The 25,273-nt window shown below is 36.3% G+C and overlaps 1 protein-coding gene across 2 annotated transcripts in view; it reads left to right on the top strand.

Annotated features, from left to right (window-relative positions):
* The first annotated feature begins 1,361 nt into the window (after nt 1-1,361).
* The window catches only part of nkain2 (sodium/potassium transporting ATPase interacting 2), a 316,059-nt gene continuing 292,147 nt past the window's right edge, over nt 1,362-25,273 (top strand). Inside the window, exon 1 of one of the 2 annotated variants that reach the window (XR_012395349.1) lies at nt 1,362-2,230. Coding sequence is in view for 1 of the 2 variants with exons in the window: in NM_001351706.1 (NP_001338635.1) it covers nt 2,177-2,230 (54 nt within the window). In the remaining variant the exon portion in view is untranslated. The remainder of the gene's footprint in view (nt 2,231-25,273) is intronic. The other variant, NM_001351706.1, reaches the window with a different exon arrangement.

Raw genomic sequence — 25,273 nt, 5'->3', positions numbered from 1 at the left:
TCGCTTTACTAAATGGCATTTGTTACGGTCCCCTTGTTTGAACATAAAAAGCTCAGACAACAAAATAACTTATTTATTATACAAAAAACTAATACAACAACAAATCAAACAAATGTCTAGGGATTGAATCAAGAAGAAGAAAGATATAATCACAACTAACTTAACTATAAATTATGCAAAACGAAACCAGAACCTTGACACGAGAATGTCCAAGTAGCCACACCGTCCTCCAGACACACTAAACAACACTTCTAGCACAACACTCTTATTTTTATACATTAAATAATTTGGTGAGCAAGCAGGTATCCAATCAGGATCTGCCTCATTCAAACTGGTATCCTGGGTTTGTCACACATTTAAAAGTCATCATGTCCATCTAACACAGGCAGAACAACAAATTCATATTATTCGACACACTGTATCTTAGTTTTTTACTGAAAATATTCAGTGTAACCCCTTTGTAATTGTTACAATTTTTACAAGTAACTAATTACACATTTATATGTTAGGGCTTAGTAATTATTATTATTATTATTCTATATGTTACGCATTTAAATTTAGCCTAATTAATTCACGACACTGTGTATAAATTTGTTTTTGTGACATACTGTGGGAACTATGAGATTTCGCTTGATACTCGATTCTGATTGGTCAATGCGACTTTTAGCGGTTAGACAGTCCCATATTTTCATGTATTAATCCGCTAAGGGATCTACATTCAGCGCTACTTTCAAATTAAGAAGACTAGCCTGATCGTTTGTTTGTTTGTTTGTTTGTTTTTCTGCCAGCCGTTTGCGTTTACTCTTTGTAGGACGCGATTCAAGTAAACTGTTGTAAGATAGATAGATAGATAGATAGATAGATAGATAGATAGATAGATAGATAGATAGATAGATAGATAGATAGATAGATAGATAGATAGATAGATAGATAGACAGATAGATAGATAGATAGATAGATAGATAGATAGATAGGCCAAGATAGATAGATCAATTTGGATTAGCTAGCCTATCTAAGAATAAAGATATCCCTGCAGCAAGGTCGTTGTCAGGTATAAACAGCTAAACCTTTTAAGGAAACAAAAGAAGTGTTTTGTCAAAAAAAAAAGAGTCTAAGCTACAAAAAAGGAAGAAGATTACGAAACGAATTATGTACTAACAAGAAGATTTCTTTTCATCGTAGACTTCGAAACCCGAGGGATCTATTTAAATTCAGACCTGGAATTTCCTAAGGGCGACCGAAGCAATTACAGACCGTTATATATCTGCATCTTGCCGACTGACCCCCCAGCGCCACACAGTCATTATTTCCATATCGTGTTGCTCTCACGCCCACTGAGAGAGAGCGAGGGAGAGAGAGAGAGCAGAGACTCATCCGGCGCATTGAGGGACGTCCAGCTCCTCATCTGCGCTCTGTCTGTACAGCATCAGCATCAGCACCAGCCGCTGCGTGAGAAACAAACCGAGTCGCATCCCCGCCGAGTGCAGCGCCGCGTGCGTGCGCTTCATTCAATCTGGAGCGTCAGATGGTGCAGGATGCGCCGTTTCTTTGTCCTCTTGTACACCCGGACTGAGCAAGTTAACAGTGGAAGGGACCAGTAGTAGTTGAGGGACCCGTGAAGACACGTCTCAGCTGCACTGAAAGGCTGCTCCAGGACGCGCGCTCGGATTATTGTCCTCGTATCACCGTTCCCGTGGATTTCCTGCTGGACAACTAAACGCACGAGAAGCGGCTTCCAGAGAAAGAAAGCAAAGCTTTTGCGCTTTAAAATGTGTTAATTCGGTTTCTTTCGCACGAGGGAGGAGCAATGAGAGCGTAAACAACACTGGCTGGCTTTGTTTTTCACACCCGGACCCGTGGAAGATCACATTAACATGTTTTTCAGCGCTGGATTTGGAGATAGCGTTATTTCTTCACTAACTTAAGGAAGTGTTGTCCGCGTCTCTTTGACTTTGCGTACGCGTCAATTCTACTTTTCCAAACAGCACATGCAGTTTCCTTCACATCTTTCTTCCTGCACGGTGAACCGCTTGGGATGCTTTTATCGGAAGGGCGTATTTGATTCGCGTCTCTCGCCTCCGGAGTGAAGAAAGATCCGTTTAAACCCGTTACCTGGGTATCGTTTTTGTGGAGTTACAGCGATCCACGTGGAAACACGGACTCGACGGAGAGCAAGATGGGCTGCTGCAGTGGCAGATGTACGCTGGCGTTTATATGTGGCATGCAATTGGTAAGTGATTATGCTTTAAGTGATTTATTCTTAACCTGCGATGAACTCGTGGACTCGAACCTACAACCTTTCAGCTTACACTCAAAAGATTCAGTGGCTAAGCTTTATCTCATAAAAACAAGTGAATTTGTGATTAAACTCAATGGAGTAATGCTGTGTTGAATTTCACTAGGGGGTTGATTTAATATTTTTAAATTGCATATTTTTTTTATAATTTTTAAATTATGTATTCATCTAATTTGACTTGTTAACATGTTTTTATGCAGCTGTCACTTGCACAGTCATAAAAAAATACTGGCATGTCTCCCAGAAGTGAACCTGTAAACTTAACTCAAGTGTCCATCTGACAAGTGATCAGTGATAGTGCATTAAGATGTATGTGGCTGTGAGTAATCTTAGTGGGAATGATGCAGGGCTATATGTGGAAACCCTGCCTTGTTATATTACACCGGAGGGATGATGATGCTCATGAAGGTAGGGCTTGTGTCATTAGCCTGGGGCCACTATCATTTATGCTTATCTCTCCACTACACCACGGATCCTGACAGCCAATTAGGAGTTTTAAGTTAAAGAAGCTAAGCCAAGTCTCATTGACCTACTAAAGCAGAATACGATGACTTACTGCTTCCCGGTAGAACATGAGAGTGGTTTTTATCCCTTTATTTCTTGTAATGTTTTCTAATCTAGTCCCATTTAAAAAAGAAGATGATTTCAGTCTGGTCTGGTGTTTGTGCAGCAACATTGCGCTCTGTGAAAATTCACAGGACTGAGTAATTTTACTCCTCGCAGACTAACTATATGACACCTTTCTGAATCACTCTTTCAGTTACAGTAATGGATAGCGGCCAGCGACAGTCTCACCATGCCAACCAGCTGGCATAGTGAATCAGGCACGTGTGTGTGTGTGTGATAGATCACATGACGACTGGTGAGCGTGAGTACACTAATCCAAATAGACGTTTGTAGGTTAATGTATCGCGCTGGTCATTAACCCGAAGAATCAGACGTAGTGGATGATATCACCACCTGCTGTCTATTATTCATACTTTACTCAGTGTTCATAACTAGACATTAGGATGTCATGAGTGAGGTTTTTAAAGGGGCTGATGTCATAGGCTACAGAGTTAAGTAGCCATCGTCTTGTTTGGATGTTGTTGAATTAGGATGGGTTTTTGGAGGGAGTTCACAGTTTGTTTGCTGTGGTGAACTGATCGGAGCTCTCTTCTGGCCTCTCTTTTCATCTCTTTTTCTCTGACCTTTTCCAATCCTCTTTTCCACATGTTTGCTGCTATTCTGAGAGAGACTTCTTTCTGACCACTACTGAGATGCCCACAGCTGGATGCTCTTAAGATTTGGAAACCATTATAGCGCTGGAATATTAGATTCTGGAGAAAAAATAAAACTGGCATTGTGATATTTTGTCTTTCTCCAGTATGTATTGCGATATGAAAAGAAATGTCGGATTTCAAAACAGCTCTGTTCTGAAATAACTCATTATTTTATAATTGTCAGAGTGATTTTGTGAAGGAGTGCATCTGCATGATTAACAAATTACAAGCAAACAATAGAACAAAGATACAGATTAAATGAACAGTGCTTTATGTTTTTCCTGGGTGGTCTAACAGAATTCAGGTGGACGAATTTTGTGAGAAATAACATTTCAGTGTGGGGCTGGACGAAATTGCAAAAATTATCACAATATCATGTTCCATATCATTTAATATCAATAATTATTATTGATTTAATAGTCAAAAACAAAAACATTTAAACAAAATATCTGATCTCTTTATAATAAAATAAACAGAAGTGTAAGAGATTCTTAAACTTTATGAAAAAAATGTTACAAAGTGTCATAAAAATGCAAACTCTTAACAATCAAAGCCAATTTTAGGGTGTCAATAAAAATAATAATACAGTAAACCTTAAATTCTGTAAACAGTGCAAATTATGATAATCAAATCTAAGCTTTGAAGTAAAGGAACCAACCATCATTATTCAAATACATACTGCAACATTACAAATTGTGAAGTTGAATGACCATATTACCCCCTATGCTGTAAACGCTTTCAGATGGTGGGCTAGTGGCTGGGATGCACAAGAAAAGAAACCAAAAAGCCACTCTGGCGACATCCTTACATCCTTTTTTATTCACAATCTCCTCAATGCTGCTATACAGCATTCATTTCTCATGTGTTGTTATTCTAAACTGAAGTGACAAGCGCGAGTGTGTGCTTTCCTTTTTCCTCTCTCGTAACTAGGCGACCATCAACCATTTTCTCAGAGGATGACAAACAGACAAACCATTGCTGCAGCTCTGATGCAAGTTTGTGTAGAAAAATAAAAAGCACTGCAGTGTTTGGATGCGCTGTGTTTGTCTGAGGTAATTAGTTAACCGTTATCACTGAAATGTGCATTATCCATACAAAGTGTGAAGCAGATTGGTTAGTTCTACTTACATGAATCGCGTTGGGCATTAGGAAACCATATGTACATCGTGCAAGTCGCGCGTCTCCATTCGAAATGACAAACTTACACACTAAGCTTATTAGCGTTTCTTCCAAGGCGCTCTCAGCAGCTACATTTAATAAAACTATAGCCTTTATAACGAAATTTTACAACAAATTTTTTTAAAAATTGTTATTAACAATGGTAATCGGTCAATAAATAACGATACCGATTTTATCGCCCAGCCCTACTGTAAATACAGACATGATTATTTCTTTCATCTATATGATTTAACTTCCTTAATGCTTACATGGTACAACTCTTAAAAAGAATGTGCAAATGATAAAGTTTCCCCCAATTATTTAATCGACACAACATATTTATTGTGAACCAGGGGTGTCTAAACTCAGTTCTGGAGGGCCGGTGTCCTGCATAGTTTAGCTTCAACTTCCTTTAACAGACTTGCCTGCAAGTTTTTGTATACCTAGAAAGAGCTTGATTAGCTGCTTCAGGTGTGTTTAATTGGGGTTGGAGCTAAAATATGCAGGATACCGGCCCTCCAGGACAGAGTTTTGGCACCCCTATTGTAAACTGTTGTTCCTGGTCAGTCGTCATCTCCACTTGACATTATTTACTATTGCGGATGTGTGCATTGTGATGACAATGCTGAAATTATATACTGTATTGTGCAGCCCTATTGAAAACACATTCTTGCTGTTTTTCTGTATTTCTTGTGTAATACTGAGCCAGGCAGGCACTAAATGCACAGTACTTGCTGAATGCTGAGTAATGTTCTCTCTCTTCAGAAGGAAATGAATGGTGATTGTTTGAGAAAAAGCCGTATAAAGCATCTAATGTATTTTTATGCCATAAAATCAATGTTTATTTTGAAGTTTTGGTTTAAAGTTTTTGGTTTATAGTTGACTTCTTCGTGGATGTCTTGAGCATTTGCCAAACTACTTACAGTATGCATTTTATTTGTTTTTTCTTATACATAAATATTGCAAACTTAATTATCTAATGTAGAATGCAGTATCTTTTGGATGTTGCAAACTTATTTCAAATATAGGCCAGTGATAAGCACGCTTAATAGACAAGATGAAAACTTCCCAGCTTTACAGAATGCATTTCAGGGCAGCTGACAGGAACCATCCAGTCTTCATCTCCCATTCCATGACAACTACTAGAGTACAAACTTTTTCTGGGCCTTTTTTCAAAGAAAGAGAAAACATGATTTCCACCCTTTTTTTTTTGATGCGACATGTAAACCTTCCATTAAAAAATTATTTTATTTAAATAGGTTTTCAGATAAGTGTGTGAATTTACATTGAAATGGTGTATTGAGGGGCTGAAACATGAACAAGAAATCTAATAGCAATTCCGTTTCCGGGCTTGTTATAAACAATGTTTATGTGCACTTCATTATTTTGTAAAATTTTGTTTGGTAAAATCCATAACCTTCTCTTCCCCCTCAAAACAACTTTTGCATAAAATAAAGACCCTTATATGCTGGATTCAGTGACTGAAGCACCTCTGCCCTGCTACTGTTTGGTTTGTGTGTGTGTGTGCGTCCATACACTTGACATACTGCGCAAAGACATTATAATAGAAAACATTGTCCGCTTTCGGTTTGTTGCTTCAACACATCAGCCACCATGAATTTTAATGTCTATAGTAGCCTACTACCAATGTTCAGGATTTGTTTATGTACGCGAATGTGTAAAGCATCACAAGCAATGTATCAAAATTCCACTGATTTCCTGAAATAAACTTTGCATTTCAGGATAGTCCAGCGCAGCTCTTTGATAATGAGCTTAACTCTCCTTCTTCTCTATGTAGTACTGGATGAGCACAATATGTAGCCTATTCCTCTTTCTGTTTCTACTTTGGAGAAGAAAGGATAACGGATCACTGCTTAGATTGACTCCGAAATGTTTTGCGTTTTTTTCGTAATGGATTGATTAATACGCATCAAACTCAGAGTGCAAGGTTTGTTTACGTGATGAATTATTTACATGTCAATACGAAAAAAACTTACACGTATTGTATTTCAGTCAGTGTGCAAAAACCTTAATGATTATTACACACTGAATCTGAATGCTCATCTGTAAATTTCGCACATTAAAAATATATATTCGACCTCACTTTGTGTGAATTGTATTGACACACTGTCTCCGAAACTTTCATCCGTCATAAAAAAAATTCAAACCTGGTTTAATTTAGTTTTTATGCTTTTCGCATGAGAAAAATCGATTTGAGAGGTGTTTTGACAGTTCAGAGCCACCGTTCAAGTGAAAATACAGAATGCTGTCATTTGAGCTACAGATAACTTTGTGGCAAACACAGTGCATAAAATAAAGACAATGTGGCGAACAGTTGAGAACCATGGATTCAGCTGATGCACCTCTGCCCTGCTGCTGTTTGGTGTGTGTTTGTGTGTGTCTATACACTTAACATACTGCTCATAGACGTAATAATAGAAAGCATCGTCCGCTTTCGGACAGGTCAACACGGCCACCTTGTATAATAATGTCTATAGTAACCTACTACCAATGTTCAGGATTTGTTTACGTGCGCAAATGTGTGAAGTATCACAAGCAATGTATTAAAATTCCACTGACTTCCTGAAATAAACTTTGCACTTTAGGATAATCCAGCTCTTTGATAATGAGCTGAACTCTCCTTCTTCTCTATGCTGGATGAGCACAAAATGTAGCCTATTCCTCTTCCTTTTTCTACTTTGGAGAAGAGAGCAGGACAAAGTATCACTGCTTAAACTGACTCCAAAATGTTTTGCTTTTTTTTTTTCCTACTGAATTGATTAATATGCATCGAACTCAGTGTGCAAGGTTTGTTTACGTGATGAATTTTTCGCACATGAATGCAAAAAAAAAACAAAACATATGGAAATTCCAGACTTCAGTGTTTAAAGACCTTAACTTGAAAATCATAAGGTTTTTCTTTATCAATTTTGGCTTACCAAAGTAGGACATCCATTTCACATTATGACGTGAAATACAGTAAATGAAATGTTTGTTTCTTTTGTAAGAGCGGCTGTAGAAAAACGAATCAAATGGAGCTAATGCACCCAGCTCTGCTAAATTACCAAGCAGACCATTCTTTTTGTTGCCTAAGGCTATAATGCAGCTAAAACGTCCATAGTTAAAGCATTTATGAGAGTTTTCTCTCTGGTGGTTTTTGTGTCTGGCGAGTATAAATGCCTGTGGTCCAACATTCTGACACTGAGGAAAAGAAAAGAATATCGTACACTCTAGGGATGTGTTCATAGTGATTGCTCAGAGATGCATTTATAGGAAGGACATCTGGTGATATAGTTTGACTATTATGGATGATGAAAAAACTGATAGCAGTCGTCAAAGTGGCCCTCTTAGCTTCAGCCTCCCTATGGACCATATTGTACACTGAGATGAATACAGCTGGTGAAATCCGCCCGTTCCAACCGGTTGCCCGCAGTGGGACTTCAGGGAATCAGGCGTGCAGTTTGTTGTTGTTGTTTACATGCTGCTGCTGTTTCATGAACTGATTCAAGAGTTTTGTTTTAGACTTTCTGTATCATCTGATATGCCCTTGAACCAAGATCTGACAATGCAGATTACTCAAATTTGCCCTAATGTGCTTGTTACTGTCTTTCTGATGTTTTTAAAGAAAGGCAGGCATCATTATTTAAATGTTTTGCCACGTTGTCGTAAGCCGGTCTGTTGTTGTGGCTGCATCGATTTCAGATTTGTCTGCCCCTGAACACCCTTTTCAAAAACAGTTGGTCATTTTATAAGTGGGCAGTTCTTGGCTGGAGTACAGTTTGCAGCAGATTTTGTGGCAGTAGTCAAAAACGTGACTTGGAGTCTGTCTGGATTATGACTGACTGCATTATCTGTTTCTTTGTTATCTTTGTTAAGGTCCTGTGAAGTGTTTTAAAATTAGCGTTTGTGTTCATCGTGTGACAATTTCAGCTGAAACATAGTAGCTCCTCTTACTTCTGATCAAACACCTGTGCTTCCCTAAAGAAATGTGCATGACAATTGCAGCATTTGATTAATCATATTGTGATTTCATTTCAATTTACTGGGCTTTCTACTTTGCAGTACTGTATGTTTATATTTCTGCCGAAACAGAATTTCTGGTGTTAAAAGCAAACCAAGACTAAATGATTCAATTTAGTTAATTAAACAATATGCTGAATAATCAAACTACTCACATTAAATCCACAGTTAATGATGCATAGCTGTTTTTTTAAGGGAAAAGTGCTTTAATTGATGATAGTACTGTGGCAGATGACTTGACAGAAAGGACAAGGAAGTGGCTTAAGAAGTCAATTATTAGTTTGTTTTCAATGTTATTGAAGTCAAAAATAGAAGTTGACAAGAGTTTAAAGAGTTTGGCAATCAATATTTATTTGTTTTGTGGTGTCAGGAAAAAGTACCTTTTTCAAAATATATATATATATAGTTGAAGTCAGAATTATTAGCCCCCTGTTTATGTTTTCCCCAATTTCTGTTTAACGGAGAGCAGCTTTTTTTCAACACATTATTAAACATAATACTTTAAATAACTAATTTCTAACAACTGATATATTTTATCTTGGCCATGATGACAGTAAATAATATTTGACTAGATATTTTTCAAGACACTTCTATACAGCTTAAAGTGACATTTAAAGGCTTAACTAGGTTAATTTGTTTAACTAGGCAGGTTAGGGTATTTAGGCAGATTATTGTATAAAGATGGTTTGTTCTGTAGACTATCAAAAAATAGCTTAATGGGGCTAATAATTTTGACCCTAAAATAGTTCTTAAAAAAATGTAAAACTTCTTTTTTTCAAGCCAAATAAAACAAATAAGACTTTCTCCAGAAGAAAAAAAATATTATTAGACATACTGTGAAAATATCCTTGCTCTGTTAAACATTTTTAAAAAGAAAAAAAAATCAAAGGTGGGCTAATAATTCTGACTTTAACTGTTTGTGTAAATATATATACACACTACCTGACCTGTCGCCTAGCCAAGTTTTAGGAACAACAAACTATAGCTTGGCTACTAGTTGATCATTTGGTATCAGAAGTGGCTTATATGAAAGACAAAGGCCTCTAGATTATGCTTATTTTACCAAAATAAAATATGATCATGCCTTGATTTTTTACTGATTTAATTAGGATAGTGAAGTCTGACTTTGCTTAGACAAAAGTCTTATCACTTAACAGGAATAATGTACAGTATACACTTTTAAAAAATAAAGGTACGCATACGCAAGTTGTCACTGGGGTGGTACCTTTTCAAAGAGTATAAAAATTGTACCTTAAAGGTCCATATTAATAAATCGAGGGTACATATTAATAATTAAAAAGTACAAAAGTGTTCCTCTTAATATTTTTAGGTACTAAAATTAAAAAAAATTTTTTGAGGTACCAATATAGACCCTTTAAGTACAAATGTGTACCTTTTGAAAAGGTACCCCAGTGACAGCTTGTGTAGCTTTATTTTTTGAGAGTGCAGAATGTAAAGTAATGGTCAAGTGGAGTTAATATTGTCCTATGAGCTTGGAGGACTGCATTCATACATCTCTGCAATGACTCAAATAACTTATTAATTAAGTAATCTGGAATGGCAAAGAAAGCAATCTTGCAGGTCTCCCAGAGTTCATCAAGATTCTTTTGATTCATCTTCAATGCGTCCTCCTTCATCTTACCCCAAACATGCTCAAAAGTTTTCATATCTGGTGACTGGTCTGGCCAATCCTTGAGCACCTTGACCTTCTTCGCCTTCAGTAACTTTGATGTGGAGACTGAAGCATGAGAAGAACTGTAATCCCGCTGAAGAATTTGCCCTCTCCTGTGGTTTGTAATGTAATGACCAGCACAAATGTCTTGATACCTCAGGCTGTTAATGTTGCCATCCATTCTGCAGATCTCTCACATGTCCAATATACTGCTGAATGAGATGCAATATATATGTTCAATTTACTTCTATGTTGATAATTTGAGAAATCAAATTACCTTTAGATCATGTTGTTCATCTGTCTTTTTCCTCCCTTTTTGTTTATGCTTTTTGTGCTGCACCTTGTACTATCTTAGGAAACAAATTATTCTCACACACAAATGTATGTTTACCCAAATAAACCCACAGTTGATTAACTCAAATGTTACCCAAGTAGTAAAAATAGAATGGTTAAATTGAAAAAAAGGAAGGAAATAACTCCCTGTCCGATTGCTTGTGTCCTCATTTGCAAATAACAGATTGCCCAGAGACTGTCAGACACCTGTTGTTCTGGAGGTCATGAACTGGGCTTATTTCTAAACTCTCTTGAAATATTCTCCACCTGGTGCTACGCATTTCTATAATTGCTTTGTTTTCAAACTGGTATGAATGTCTGCTGTCATTTTTGTCCTCTTGGAACAACACAAAGACAAAAGTTTAATTGTTGTTTTCCTTCAACGTAATCAGCTGTAGGCAGGAGGAAGGCTTGAATTTAATTACTCTCCTGAATGCAGGTGATTTGCCAAATGCAGATTTGAATTGTTTTAGGTCACGTATAAAATTCGAGTACATCCATTAATGTGTAAAAGAGCTATTACTACTTTTTTATTAATTAGAAGTAACCAGATTTTTAGAGTATAGGGATAGAAAAGCCTTTCATTTGCCAGACAAAACAATCACGTTGGCAGAATATGGTTCTAAATTGCGGTGCAATGCCTTTGCGATGTGACCTTGCATTTTTCCCAAAACTAACAGATGGTTTAGGAAGCTGTTTTGCATAACGAATCCAAATATTTACATTCTGTCTCATCGAAGCATTCAAGCCATAACTCCACAGTGTATAATTGAATGTTTTTGTACAGCATGAATTTAAACTCAGTAATTAAAAAGCCAGTTCTTTCCCAAAAATGAAAATCTGCTGTTAATTTACTCACCGTCACTCCATCCAAGATATATGTTTTTTTTTTCCTTCAGTAGAACAGTAACAAATATTTAAGCTAGAATTGTGGTTTTGGGACATACGCAGGTAAAACTAAATTAATACTAGTGGGTCCTGGAAATACATTGATATATTATGAAGTGATTGGTCTTTATCTACAACGTTATTACTTTCAATCCACAGCTTACCCTTGGGAAATGTTTTTACGGCAGTCAAGCTATTTGTTGCGTAATGAAGTATGCAAGCTTAGGACTGTCTGCCGATGCTATGGATCGAAAGCAGTGCTGTAAATAATGGTCACTTTCTTGCACAGACTAATTGTTTCATTTCATAACACAGTCAGGATCACTAGGGATGCACTTTGCTTTGCCTGTATATGTTATGCATGTGATTACAAAACCAGTCAAAAGTTGCATAGCTATATTTCCAGGAATAGCCAACAATACATTTTATGGGTCTAAAGTATTGAATTTTCTTTTGTGTCAACAATCATTAAGAAAATTAAGTAAAGATGAAGACATTTAGTAAATTTCCCTTGCTTAATTTTTTGATTAGTAATCACAGTTTCAGTTAGGGCTTGAACGACTTTAGATTTTTGGAAGTTGAATTTTATTTTATCAGTCAAGTCGACATTGATTATTTATTTTTATTTGTACTTTGCTTTTACAATGTAGATTGTGTCAAAGCATCTTCATATAGAAGATATTTAAGGTACTGATTAGTTGGTGGTAACGTCATTAATAAAACACAAGATGCAAATGTTTAAGCAACATGCCACAATTTGGGATTTATTTGCATAAGCATTGTCAAAACATTTGACCAAAGTTATACAGTTTAAAAGCAAATCTATAAAGATACCAAGGAAATGTATGTAAACTTTTTACTGTCTAGAAATTAATAAAACATTCTCAAAAAAAAAAGTATCATTCTCATTATTCTGGCATTTAGCAAATGTAAATCATTTTGGTAATCCTAACAGACCTAAAATAGTAAATGTTTAGTCTGATTTATCATCAGTTATTAAAAAAAAATGGTTATGTTCCTTTTTTTAGAATGTATGTAAACTTCTGGGTTTTTGAGACTCCATGTTTGATTTTGTTTTTATATATACAATAATGCCGTCAAACTGTTGTATAAATGCAATTTCACACGAGTAGCTGTGCGATATGGCTGTATACATATACAGGTATAGCCATATCGCACTGGTTCTCGTGTGATATTGCTCATATATATATATATATATATATATATATATATATATATATATATATATATATATATATATATATATATATATATATATATATACACGCGCACACACAAACACACACACACACACACACACACACTCAAACACACACACACTCAAACACACACACACACACACACACACACAAAGGAACTTCAATCTGAATGGGTGGATAAATTAGCAGAAAAAAAGTATTTTCTGTATGCTTTGTTAAACACGAACTTACTATCTCACTTAAACCTCAATATTAATAAGAAGAATGATAAGGGAATGATATCTGTTTTTTGTTTTCTTTGCAACATTATGCACTGTATGTATAATGTAATCGATTTGGGTAACTCTAACATCATATAACCTCATTTGTAGATTAAAATTCAGTACATCCAGATCAATAACTTTCGCTTTCGTTGACAAACAAAAGATGCATCGCTGAAAACCTTTTGCATCATGCTTGGTGTGAATCCATTGATTTATCATATAAATGTGGGACCGTTGAATCAGATCGTTTTGTTTGCTAATAATATTATAACAAATGTGACTAAAGCGTCTCAGAGTGACAAGCAGAAAAAAGACTGCATAGCATCATGAACAAATGAAGCTCTCTGGCTTTGTGACGGTGACTGAAGAGCTGCCTCTCAGGGAAAGAAGTCCTTGATATTTGGCAAGTGAATTGAATTGGCTTCTCCACACCACAATCCAAATCTAAAAAGGCAGAAAGATTTAATGGCTTCTCAAATGTTATAAATCAGTCCCAGCTTAACAAAACCAATAAACACGAGTGCTGCAAAGGTGTGGTGGGAATAAGCCTTCGCCGCAGGACATTTTTTTTCATGCATCTCTCCTTCGTTCGGCATTAAATTAACCTTTCTTCTCCCGCCCCGGATGCCTTTTTCATAGTCGTGAGATTTGAGAACACAAAAGGTTACGGTGATGATACCTGTGCTGTGCCGAACGCATTTTGCCAGCTTCCCATTTGATTGAGGAGAGCCATAAACATTAGCGGGAATGTCTCCTAGCAACAATAGGTATGAATGCTGGAATTTTGCCCAGAACTGAACGCAGAGGATCTGGACTGCTCGTTCTACTGGAGCTGCTCTTTTGACCCGCCAAAGCCCAGAACTGCATAAGAAATGCATTTCTGTGTAGCATGATGCCTTTTGGCTGCTTTTGTTGGTTAAAGCTATTTGATTCGAATTTGCATTTTATGTTCTTGGCAGAGGCTTTCTAACCAAGGCGTTCCCGTAATAAAGTGCACAAATCACATTAATGGTTGTTTCGGGACAGGTTGCAGGGAATACAAATAGATTTCGGAAATTAAATCTTTGGCATTAGATCAGAAAGACCTCGTAAGGAAGTTAGCAGGGACTGTTGGTTTGTGATTTTCTTTTGTTTGTTTGTTTGTTTCATACGTTTTATTTAGTTGTAATGATAACTATGGGGTGGCACGGTGACTCAGTGGTTAGCACTATCGCCTTACAGCAAGATGGTCACTGATTCGAGTCCAGACTGGGCCAGTTGCCATTTCTGTGTGGAGTTTACTTGTTATCCCCGGGTTTCCTCCAGGTGCTCTGGTTTCCCCCACAGTCCAAAGACATGCACTATAGGTGAATTGAGCAAACTAAACTGGTCGTAGTGTATGAGTGTGTGTGAAAGAATGAATGTGTATTGGTGTTTCCGCTGCGTAAAACATGCTGAAATAATTGGCGGTTTATTCCGCTTTATTTTATAAAAAAAAAAAGAATTTGGGAAAACTTGATTGTTTTATGTTTAATCCACTTGAATTTTTAAAAACGATTTAAGTTAACCTAATCGATTTGTGTTGGGACAACATGATGGAATTATGTGGATTTTTAATTTTTTTTTACTGTAAATCTAGCTATTTGTGAATACAAAAGGTCTACAAACTTTTAAAGAATAAATAGATCAATAAAATAATTGAATTCCTGAAAATGAGTGTATTGTTGTTTCGATATATGCTGTAAGATGTAAACCACTCACAACAGACTGGGCCATCTGACCAATCAGAGTAGAGCAGGCTCTCAGAAAAGAGAGGTTTAGAAAGAATGAATAGTTTTGGAATCTTTGATAAATTAAATGATATTAAATGTATGAGAATATTTGTGTTTAAAGAGCCCATATTATACATGAAATAGGGTCATATCTTGGTTGTAAGGGTCTCCAACAACAGTTTAATATGCATGCAAGGTCAAAAAACACTTTCATGGTCTTATAATCTGCATTTATTTTTTACCTAATTATCCCAGAGACTCCCATATCAATCGTTCAGTGATTCATTTGTTCCCAAACCCCTCCTTAGCGCGAAGCTAATCTGCGCTGATTGGACCAATGACAGTCTGTTGCGATTGGTCAACTGCCTTCAGTGAGAGAGTGAAATGTCCAACAGCTAATCAGCAATATAAAAGTAATCACAGTTCATACACGCTCGATAGTGTAGGCATGGATTTTAGCTGCTAGTGGGTCAATGTAAATACAGACTATGGATTTGAAAATACAGACGACTAACTATTTTATTGAGCAAAAACTCCAAAAACAGTTGAGGAGATCTCCTAGCTTCTCACTCTGCTCTTTTCACAGACACACACACACATATTGCACACACACACACGCACTTAACCCTGCTCCGGACGACAAGGCGCACACACACACACACACACGCACACACACTAATCCTCCTCCACGGAGCTCCGTAAACAAAGCAGCACGCGTCGCGTTTTAAACGTGGCTTTGCACCCGATATGAGAATAAAGCGAGTTAACCTGATACAGTACACGCGGTTACGAGTAACAAAACACAACTAAATACATTTGCAAGCTAGAGTCAACGAGGCAACTTTAATCGCACGTACTTACACTTGAGAAATGGAGGAAGAAACCCATCCTGACGTCTATCAGTAAGTTACTCTTTACTGATCCTTCCTTTAACAAACGCCGATGAAGTGTTCTTTGTAGCATGTAGTTTCCAGTAGTTTCCAACTGCTTGGCTATAATGCTGAGGTTTCTTCTTTGGGTAGAGACTAAATATATCCATCTGCAGTTTGACTTCAATCGACCGGCATGTTTGTGTGTGTGCTTGTGGGTGTGTGTGTGTATGTGTGTCTGGGTTTCTATGTCAGAGGGCGGGGCCGCAGGTTTCAAATCTCCCGGGTTTGCACATGCACGTGAATAACTTGGTTTCATTCGTACGTCATGGCGAAACACCTAATGACTCGGTATCAAGGCGACTCGTTTGAGGCACTTTGAGTCGACTCTTTTATAGATGAATCAACAGTTTTAAACACTGTACACTAACAGATTTAAGCCTTAGCTGGATACTTCACTTCACTTAGAGCTGTGTTACAAACTACATGGAAGGGAATTTTCAAAAACCCATAATATGGGCTCTTTAATGACATTAGATCCATAGAAGAGACCAAAATAATGCGGAAACTTTTAAAAAACATAATCAGTGCACTTTAAAGTTCCTCACAAGTTTACACACTTAATGTGTGTTTTAATGTCAGATTTGTAATTGCTGTTAGATTCAAGCTGTGTAATCAGTTCTGTTAATTAGATTGTTAAGAGTGACAGCCTACCGGTTCTCGGCATATGCCTGTCACTGCTACTGTCTTTCGTTGGTAAAACCATCATGTTATTCTCCATCACACCAGGCGGCATGTGACCACAATTTGTGAAAGTCGTTTTACGGTAAAGCCTCGCATTGCATCTGGGAATACAGCCATCATCTTTTGCGGCTTGGCAGTGTTTCAGCAAACTTTGTTAGAACATCTTCTCCCTAATGCGGTTGCCTATAGTTTTTGATCTAATAATAAACAGTCCCTTGTGTTATTGTCTGGAAATATGAATACCCATAACGCTTTTGAATCACCTGTCTGATAAATCCTCAGTGTTGCTGTTTTTTTTTTTTTTTTTACCTGACTGCAGCAGTAGAGCCTGGAGGATGTGATCTCATGGGAATGCAGACAAAGAGGTTTCAGACAAATGCGCTTTAGCAGAACTAAACCAGGCAGGGCAGTATAATGGATGTGTATGAAAGCATTATTTTTGCTACTGTATGTGTGCAGTTGAAGTAAAACGAAGAGTTTGTTATCGTATGCTGTTGCCATCTGCTTGCAATCAAGCTTGCGCATTTGCTATTAATACAGATTTTATATGCACAGTGTTCATGACATTTCAGGTCACAGTCTTTTCCTGCGTAATGGTTAACATGACAATTTCTGTTTCTCGCTGTTAGACTGCTGATAATGTTGTTGACAATATTTTAGCACATCAGCATTGTCCTCTCAGTTATTATAAATGAATTATTAAAACTATTATGTTTAGAATTGTGTTGAAAAAAATGTATCTCCGTTAAACAGAAATTGGGGAAAAAAATAAAAAAAAAGGGGGGGGGGTAATAATTCAGGGGGGCTTATAATTCTGACTTCAACTGTAAATAACTAGGGTCTGTTTGTTTTGACACATTATTTAAAATATGTGACTTGGAAATAACTAATTAAACTTTTATTATTTTTAGATTATATCAGAATTTATATAAATTATTTCATACTAATTTAGAATTATTTCTTATTAGATAAGGCAAGTACATTTTTTGTCCCTTATGGACCATAAAAATATATTTTATATACATCGTTTAGCCATATAAAAGTCTGAAATTTTATTCTTCATGGTCTTAAAAAGGTTAATATTTGTATTTTATATACAGTTGAAGTCAGAATTATTAGCCCTCCTAGATTATAAACCCCTTGTATATTTTTCCCCTGTTTCATGTGCCTAATGTTGGAGCACATCTGATCATTTCTGGAAGATGATTCCAGCAGCGGGGGGCACAGTAGCTGAAGGCCGATTCACCCTTCTTTGACTGAGCTCTTAGAATTTCTAGTTTATATTATCCTAAAGATCTGAGTGGTCTGTTAGGTTTGTATTCAGTCAGCATATCTGTAATGTATTGAGGTTGTAGTGATTTTTAGTCAAGTAATAGTACTTTAAAATCTATTCTGAATGTAACTGGAAGTGTAAAGGCCCGTGGACAGGTGTGATGTGCTCTGAGTTTCTGGTTCTGGTCAGAGTCCTGGCCGCCGTGTTTTGGATGAGCTCGAAATGTCTGACTGTCTTTTGTGAAGTTCAATGAGAAGTCCATTACAGTAATCCACCCTACTGCTGATAAAAGCATGAACAAGTTTCTCTAAGTCCTCACTGGAGATGAAGCATTTAATTCTTGCAATGTTTTGAGATGATAGTATGCTGCTTTGACATGACTATTGAAACTCAGATCTGACTCCAGAATCACACCAAGATTCTTGACCTTATTTTTTGTTGCTTGACCCTTAGAGACAGTGTACTCGTTCACCTTGAAAACCTTATCCCTGTTCCCAAACGCAATGACTTCAGTTTTCTCTTAGTAAAGTTTTGGCACATCCAACTGTTCATTTCATCAATGCACTGTCAGAGGGTGTCCATGGGGCTGCAGTCATTAGGCAGTAAGGCTAAGTAGATTTGAGTATAGTTGTAAAAGGTGATTTGGTTCTTTCTCAGTATTCAGCTCAGCAGGAGCATATAGAGGTTGAACAGGAGAGGTGCCAGAAATGAGCCTTGTAGAACTCCATATGTCATGGGTGTGCACCTCGACCTATGGTCACCTATACTGACATCGTAACCTCTCCCTTCAAAGTAAGATCTGAACCATTTGAGGACCATCCCAGACAGCTTAAACCAGCAACCTATCCAGAAGTATGCTGTGATCTTCAGTGTCAAATGCAGCACTGAGATCAAGCAATAACAATCTATCCTAAACAACATTTATTTAGCATATACTATTTTAGATACATGCACAATATTAATCATTAATCAAGCTAGGTCTTTATACAAGAAATTATGTCGATGCTTTTTACATTTTAGAGTGAAAGTCTGAGGATGATCATATTTGGAGAGTCTGATATCAAAAAATTGAAAACCCTTGCCTTGGAGCCCCATGTAAAAGCCATTGCATATGAATAAGGTGACCAATACATTATCACAGTACCGTAGTACTTTACATTTTCGTAAAGTGATTGCGAGATAATGTATTAACTCTATTGTTTAAAGCATGCAGCCCTGTAATCCAAAAGGGAACATACTGTTACAAGGAAAGCTTTTAGGATGAGTGCTTTTTGATGCCAGAGGAATCATAAATATTTAACCAAGCTGAAATCTAGGTTTATCGTTTCTTTGTTTGCCTTTACCTTCAATGTATACGTAATCTTACAGCTATCTAATTCTTGTTTGCTTTATTACCATTTCAGTTTCAACTTACAGTAAAGGGACTGTTCAATCCTGTCATCTTTTTTCACCCAGGAAGATTGCCATACTCATTTGGAATGACATGAAGATGAATAAATGACAGATTTTTATTTCTTGTGATGAACTGTACCTTTTAACTGATTGCATGTAGCTGTAATATGAATAACATGTAATCCAGACCAAAACCAAAAGCTGAATTGACACATTCTATGATACAATATATACAGTAAGTAGTTGATGGGCCATTGAATTATTTTAAATTTAATATGCAAAAAGGGTGGCTCGGTGGCTAAGTGGTCGACACTGTTGCCTCACAGCAAGAAGGTCGCTGGTTCGAGTCCCGGCTGGGTTGGCGTTTCTGTGTGGAGTTTGCATGTTCTCCCCATGTTCTTATGCATTTTGTCCGGGTGCTCCGGTTTCACCCACAGTCCAGAGATATGCGCTATAGACTTTTTCCAGTGTTGGGCAAGCTACTTGAAAAATGTAGTAAACTAAGCTATTAGCTACTCTACTTAAAATGTAGCTTAACTACACTAAAAGCTACCCTCTGGGGAATGTAGCAAGCTAAGCTTAAAGTTACTTGGCAAAAGTAGCTTAGCTACATCTAAACCAGTTGTGCAATTTTTTATGTTTAAATTGAAGCAACTTAAATCTGAGTCAATCATATCTTAGTAATGAATAAATTTGTCAATGTTCAGTTCAATATTTACTGCAAATAATAGCAAATCCAAAAATTTAAGAAAACCAAGGTTTCACACATTTAAAATACTATAGTAATTTATAGTAAAGGCAATTATATAGGAATACGCATTATATTGTATATATATTTACTACACTTTATTAATGAATTACACTACATAATGTCATTAGTTACTATCATGAACTAATAGTAATTACCATAGTATACTTTATCCTTTATTACTGTAAACTTTATATATATATATATAGTTTACTAACTAACTATATATATATATATATATATATATATATATATATATATATATATATATATATATATATATATATATTCACAAGAACATTGTATATGTTCTTGTGTTGGCCTAATTGGTTCCCTACCTCACCAAACAGAGCGAGAGGTGGCAGTAACAAACCAAAAAGTTTGTTGTGGACCACAGTAAAACAGAAAAAAGAAAAAATTGTCATTCTCGATATCATATGGATTTACTTTCTTCAGCTAGACGAAGCCTTAAAGCTCTGTGAATGTTGGTGCTGTCACTTATTGATCGGCGATTGGTACTGTAAATGTAGATTGTGTGGACGCTACTGCGCTACCTGACGAAAAAAATAGCTTCGCTACTGAAAAGCTCTTTGATTTAGAAAGTAGCGACACTATCGTCATGATACTGAGAAATGTAGTTAAGCTAGTGACGCTACTGCCCAACACTGACCATTTCAATGTGGGAACGTCATTGGCCCATGAACATTTCCTGCTTGTTGTCAAACTATTTCATAACTATAGCAAGAGACAATTCAACTAAAACAGTAAATGCTAACTTAAAACAGCTATCATGTCATTAATTATCAATATGCAGACCTTTTTGGATTCTCAGGATCCATGGAAATTAAAAATGTAAAACAGGAAATACGTCAGGCAATTTGATATTGTTTACATCCCTCAAAATGATCTGTAAGTGAGTTGAATAAACTAAATTGGCCCCAGTGTATGAGTGCATGTGTGAAGGTGAGAGCGTATGGGTGTTTCCCAATACTGGGTTGCTGCTGGAAGGGTGTCCGCTGCGTAAAACATGCTGGAATAGTTGGTGGTTAATTCCGCTGTGGCGACTCCTGATAAATAAGGGACAAAGCTGAAGGAAAATGAATAAATAATATAAAAAATAATAATTCAACAGATGCTGCGGTTACTATCTGAAGACAGATGTTGTGTTTCAAGATAGCTGTCAGGATTTTCTCAAACAGCTTCTGTAATAGCTTCTTATGCAGCACATCCAAAGCCTTCTGTTTTGTTTTGATTTATTTTTTTGCTCAAAACTGAGAGGTCTGTGTTAAGGTTATGATAATGTCTTGCCTAATGTACAACACAGCAATACACAAAAATATAGAGTTCTCTTTGTTATCATACCTGTTCAAATAACTCTATTTTAGCTTATGTCAATATATAATGAGAATTTATACAGTGCTAAAAGCAATTATTGCATTTACAAAATAAATATATACCATCATATGCCAACAAGCAGTATGAACATCCACACACACACACACTACTTATAGTGGTTAATACTGTACCTCTCTGCTGACTGCCTGCAAATGCTACAATAATTTACGATCGATACTTACTAGTGAGATTGGTCTTTATTTTCCATAAAGTGCTTTATGGGTGCCTGGAATGGCATTTTAGCAGGGTTCACGCCTCAGCATGGCACTTAGCCTGATTACGACTGTGCTTCTGCATTTGCTAGCATGATAAGAGATTTGGGGATGCCTGGTCAAGGACGGAGCCGCGAGGCCTGTACCGATGTTTGATCTGTCAGTGTGTCACGGCTCAGATGAAGAAACGCTCTCGCTGATGAGGTCGGCTGTTTCACATCTGTTCAGGTCAGCTGAGAGTCTGCAGGTCTGAAGGGTCAAAGCCCATATCCAGCACATACCATACAGCCATCAGTCTTTATTGGCAATGCTTTCTGAGCAACACCTGCTCGTTTTTTTTAACGGGGGTCTTTTTAACCAGTTCTGTTTGAATGTATAGAGAAGTAAAATCGAAAGGAATAGAAAATGTGAATAGAATAGTTTTATCATGAATCAAATAAATAAGTAAAATGATTTATATTTATGTATAATAATATTTATAATAAATTTTTAATGTTTAGTTTTAGTAAATTATCTTTAAATATGTAATATATTTTATTCAGATTATAATAAAATTATTTTAGGGTAGAACAGACAAGAGAAAGATAGAACAATTTTTGTTATTTGTAATCATCATTAAATTATTTTGCAGTATTTAAATTTATATATAATATATTTAATAAGTATAGTAAAAATAATATATATTTATATATATATTAATATATAAATATGTAATTAATATATGTTATATAGTAAAAATAATATATATATATATATATATATATATATATATATATATATATATATATATATATATATATATAATTTTTACTGTATATATTAAATCTATTATTTAAACTATAAAATAATCAAATAAAAAAGGTATATGTATACACTCACCGGCCACTTTATTAGGTACACCCTACTAGTACTGGTTTGGACCCCCTTTTGCTTTCAGAACTGCCTAAATCCTTTGTGGCATAGATTCAACAAGGTAATTCTTAAACAAATTCAAATTCTGACCCTACCACCTGAATGTCACAGCAGAAATCGAGACTCTATTAGTGAGCTTGTGTGATTTGTAGCCTCAGTTTCCTGTTCTTAGCTGACAAGAGTGGCACCTGGCGTGGTCTTCTGCTGCTGTAGCCCATCTGCCTCAAGGTTCGATATGTTGTGCAGATGGTTGTGTGTGAAAAATCCCAGTAGATCAGCAGTTTCTGAAATACTTAAACCAGCCTGTCTGGCACCAATAACCATGCCACATTCAAAGTCACTTAAATCACCTTTCTGCCCCATTCTGATGCTCAGTTTAAACTGCAGCAGATCGTCTTGAACATGTCTACATGCCTAAATGCATTGAGTTGCTGCCATGGGATTGGTTGATTGGAAATTTGCGTTAACGAGCAGTTGAACAGGTGTATCTAATAAAGTGGTCGGTGAGTGAATACTGTATATCTTATATATATATGTATATTGTATACTGTATATCTTATATCTTATATATATCTTATATATAACACATTCTTAGTTTTATTTTATTTTATAGTTTGTACAAAATAAAATTATTTTGCAGTGTATTATTTATAGCATCATGTGCAGTTATTCGCATATAGTTTTAAATTGGTTTTAGATTTAGATTGCCACCCACAGATCTACTAATTTCAGTTCCTGAATCTTAATTCAGCTTTCCAAGTGCGACTAATTTAATTAAAAATGTGCTGACTTCTATATTCAGAATTTCACCCAAATCTGCCTTTAACTAGCCTTCACACTAAGTTGGTCTATGCCATTGTGAGTCTACTATCTGGTATACTTTCAAACACAATCACCTGTACAGGAGAATTCAATCACATGTCCACATTTTGTCTATTAGGTGAGATAATCTTTAGTCTCCAGCGCCTAGACTGCAGCTCTGCACAAGCCGTTTGGTCATATGAGAAATGGTCGAGCCCAAGTGAGCCTGGTTTCTCTTCAGGTTTTTTAATTGTTCACTTTCGCCAATTGGTGAAGTTTTTTCCTCGCCGCTGTCGCTACTAGCTTTCATAATTCGGGATATGTAGAGCTGCGCATCGTTGGATTTGCTCTTCAGTGTTTTGACTCTCAGTTGTGATAATTAACCACACTAAACTGAGCTAAACTAAACTGAACTTAAACAATAAAAACTGAACTACATTGTTTCAATTTACTATGATCTTCTATGTTAAGCTGCTTTGACACAATTTACATTGTAAAAGCGCTATACAAATAAAGGTGAATTGAATTGAATAATTGGCAGTTTTGAGAAGATATATATGGGAACTGGCTCCATAAGGCTCTGTTCTCTAGCCTAATTTCCTTGACTTCTTAAAGGCACCTATAGGTTTTCATCAGCGCTATTAGACTGAGAGGAGCAGATGTGTGCCGTCCTCATCCACTTTTGATGGAGGCAGGTTATGGGGACTGAAGGCATTGTTAGCCTGTGCACACAATGGCAGATCACACATTTTAATGTGCCTCAGGCCATTGCCAATGGCTTCGTATTACAGTGTGAAAATATAATTACATTCTTAGCACAGCAAGAGTAGCCTTTATGGAATATATTAGCTGTATTAGACACTTTTTACCAGATAAATTCAAACGGAGCTTTACTGATCTGTTTATGGGCTTGGTTTGAAAGCGAAACTCACTAATTGATTGTTGTTGTTTTTGGCTTGTCTCATTAAGTGAAAAAATGTGGTAGAAATATGGTGAAACATGTTGCAAAGTGGTGGCAGGGTGGCTCAGTGGTTAGCACTGTCGCCTCACAGCAAGAAAGTCGCTGGTTTTAGTCCCGGCTGAGCCAATCGGCATTTCTTTGTGGAGTTTGCATGTTCTCTCCGTGTTGGCATGAGTTTCCTTTGGGTGCTCCGGTTTTACCTACAGTCCAAAGACGTGCACTATAGTCTGCTCAAATAATGCATTAACGGGACAATTTTATGTAGTATACTTGTTCCTGCTGCCTGCAAAATCTCTACTGTACTGTCATAGCAACACTGGTAAAATGACACCTCTTGAATTAGTTCAGTGTCAATATTATTTTGCTGTGTTTACTTTATTGGTATAATTTAGGTTATTGAATTAAATTCAAAAGTCTTACTAAATTACTTTTTATTTTTTAATAAAATAAAAAATACTTGTTAAAAAGCATTTTCAGTTTTAGTTTGGCTTTCGATCAAGTGCATCCAAAATGTCAATTTTGCAATACAAGCAACATTGGTCCACAAGCCCTAAGTCAAGTTAAGTAAAGCTTTATTGTCATTTCGCTACATGTGTGGACACATACAGAACAACAAATGTCATGTCTTGCAGAACAACAGGGCTATTTAAATTAATCATAAATACAAACACAACACTAGACATAAGAGCTACTTTAAAAAAAAACTATGCATAACTAACATGTACTAAACTATGCATATATAATATACTATACTTTAAGTATACATATAGACATATACTTATTCTCTTGAAACCTAACTGATAGTTTTTTGGGGGTGTTAGTATAAATATTTAGGGCCATTTAGGGCTTTAACATATTATTTTCACCCATGCTTATCACAGATGTTTAATGCCCTGTGACTAAGCAACTCTTGACAATATAAATGTGCCCACCAATTAATAAAATGGCAAGTATAAATAAGTAAAAAAAAATTTTTTTTGGTTTCATGCACTTCGTTAAATACTGGTCGACCAATGAGATTTTTTCATGGCTTGTAAAGTTTCCCGCAAACTTTCGAACAGGTGTTTTTAAGCTGCAGTGGAGGACCTTAAACAGAAGTGAAA

This window comes from Danio rerio, chromosome 20 (genome assembly GCF_049306965.1).
Source record: "Danio rerio strain Tuebingen ecotype United States chromosome 20, GRCz12tu, whole genome shotgun sequence".
Taxonomy (NCBI): domain Eukaryota; kingdom Metazoa; phylum Chordata; class Actinopteri; order Cypriniformes; family Danionidae; genus Danio; species Danio rerio.
This window is presented reverse-complemented; position numbering and strand designations above follow the sequence as displayed.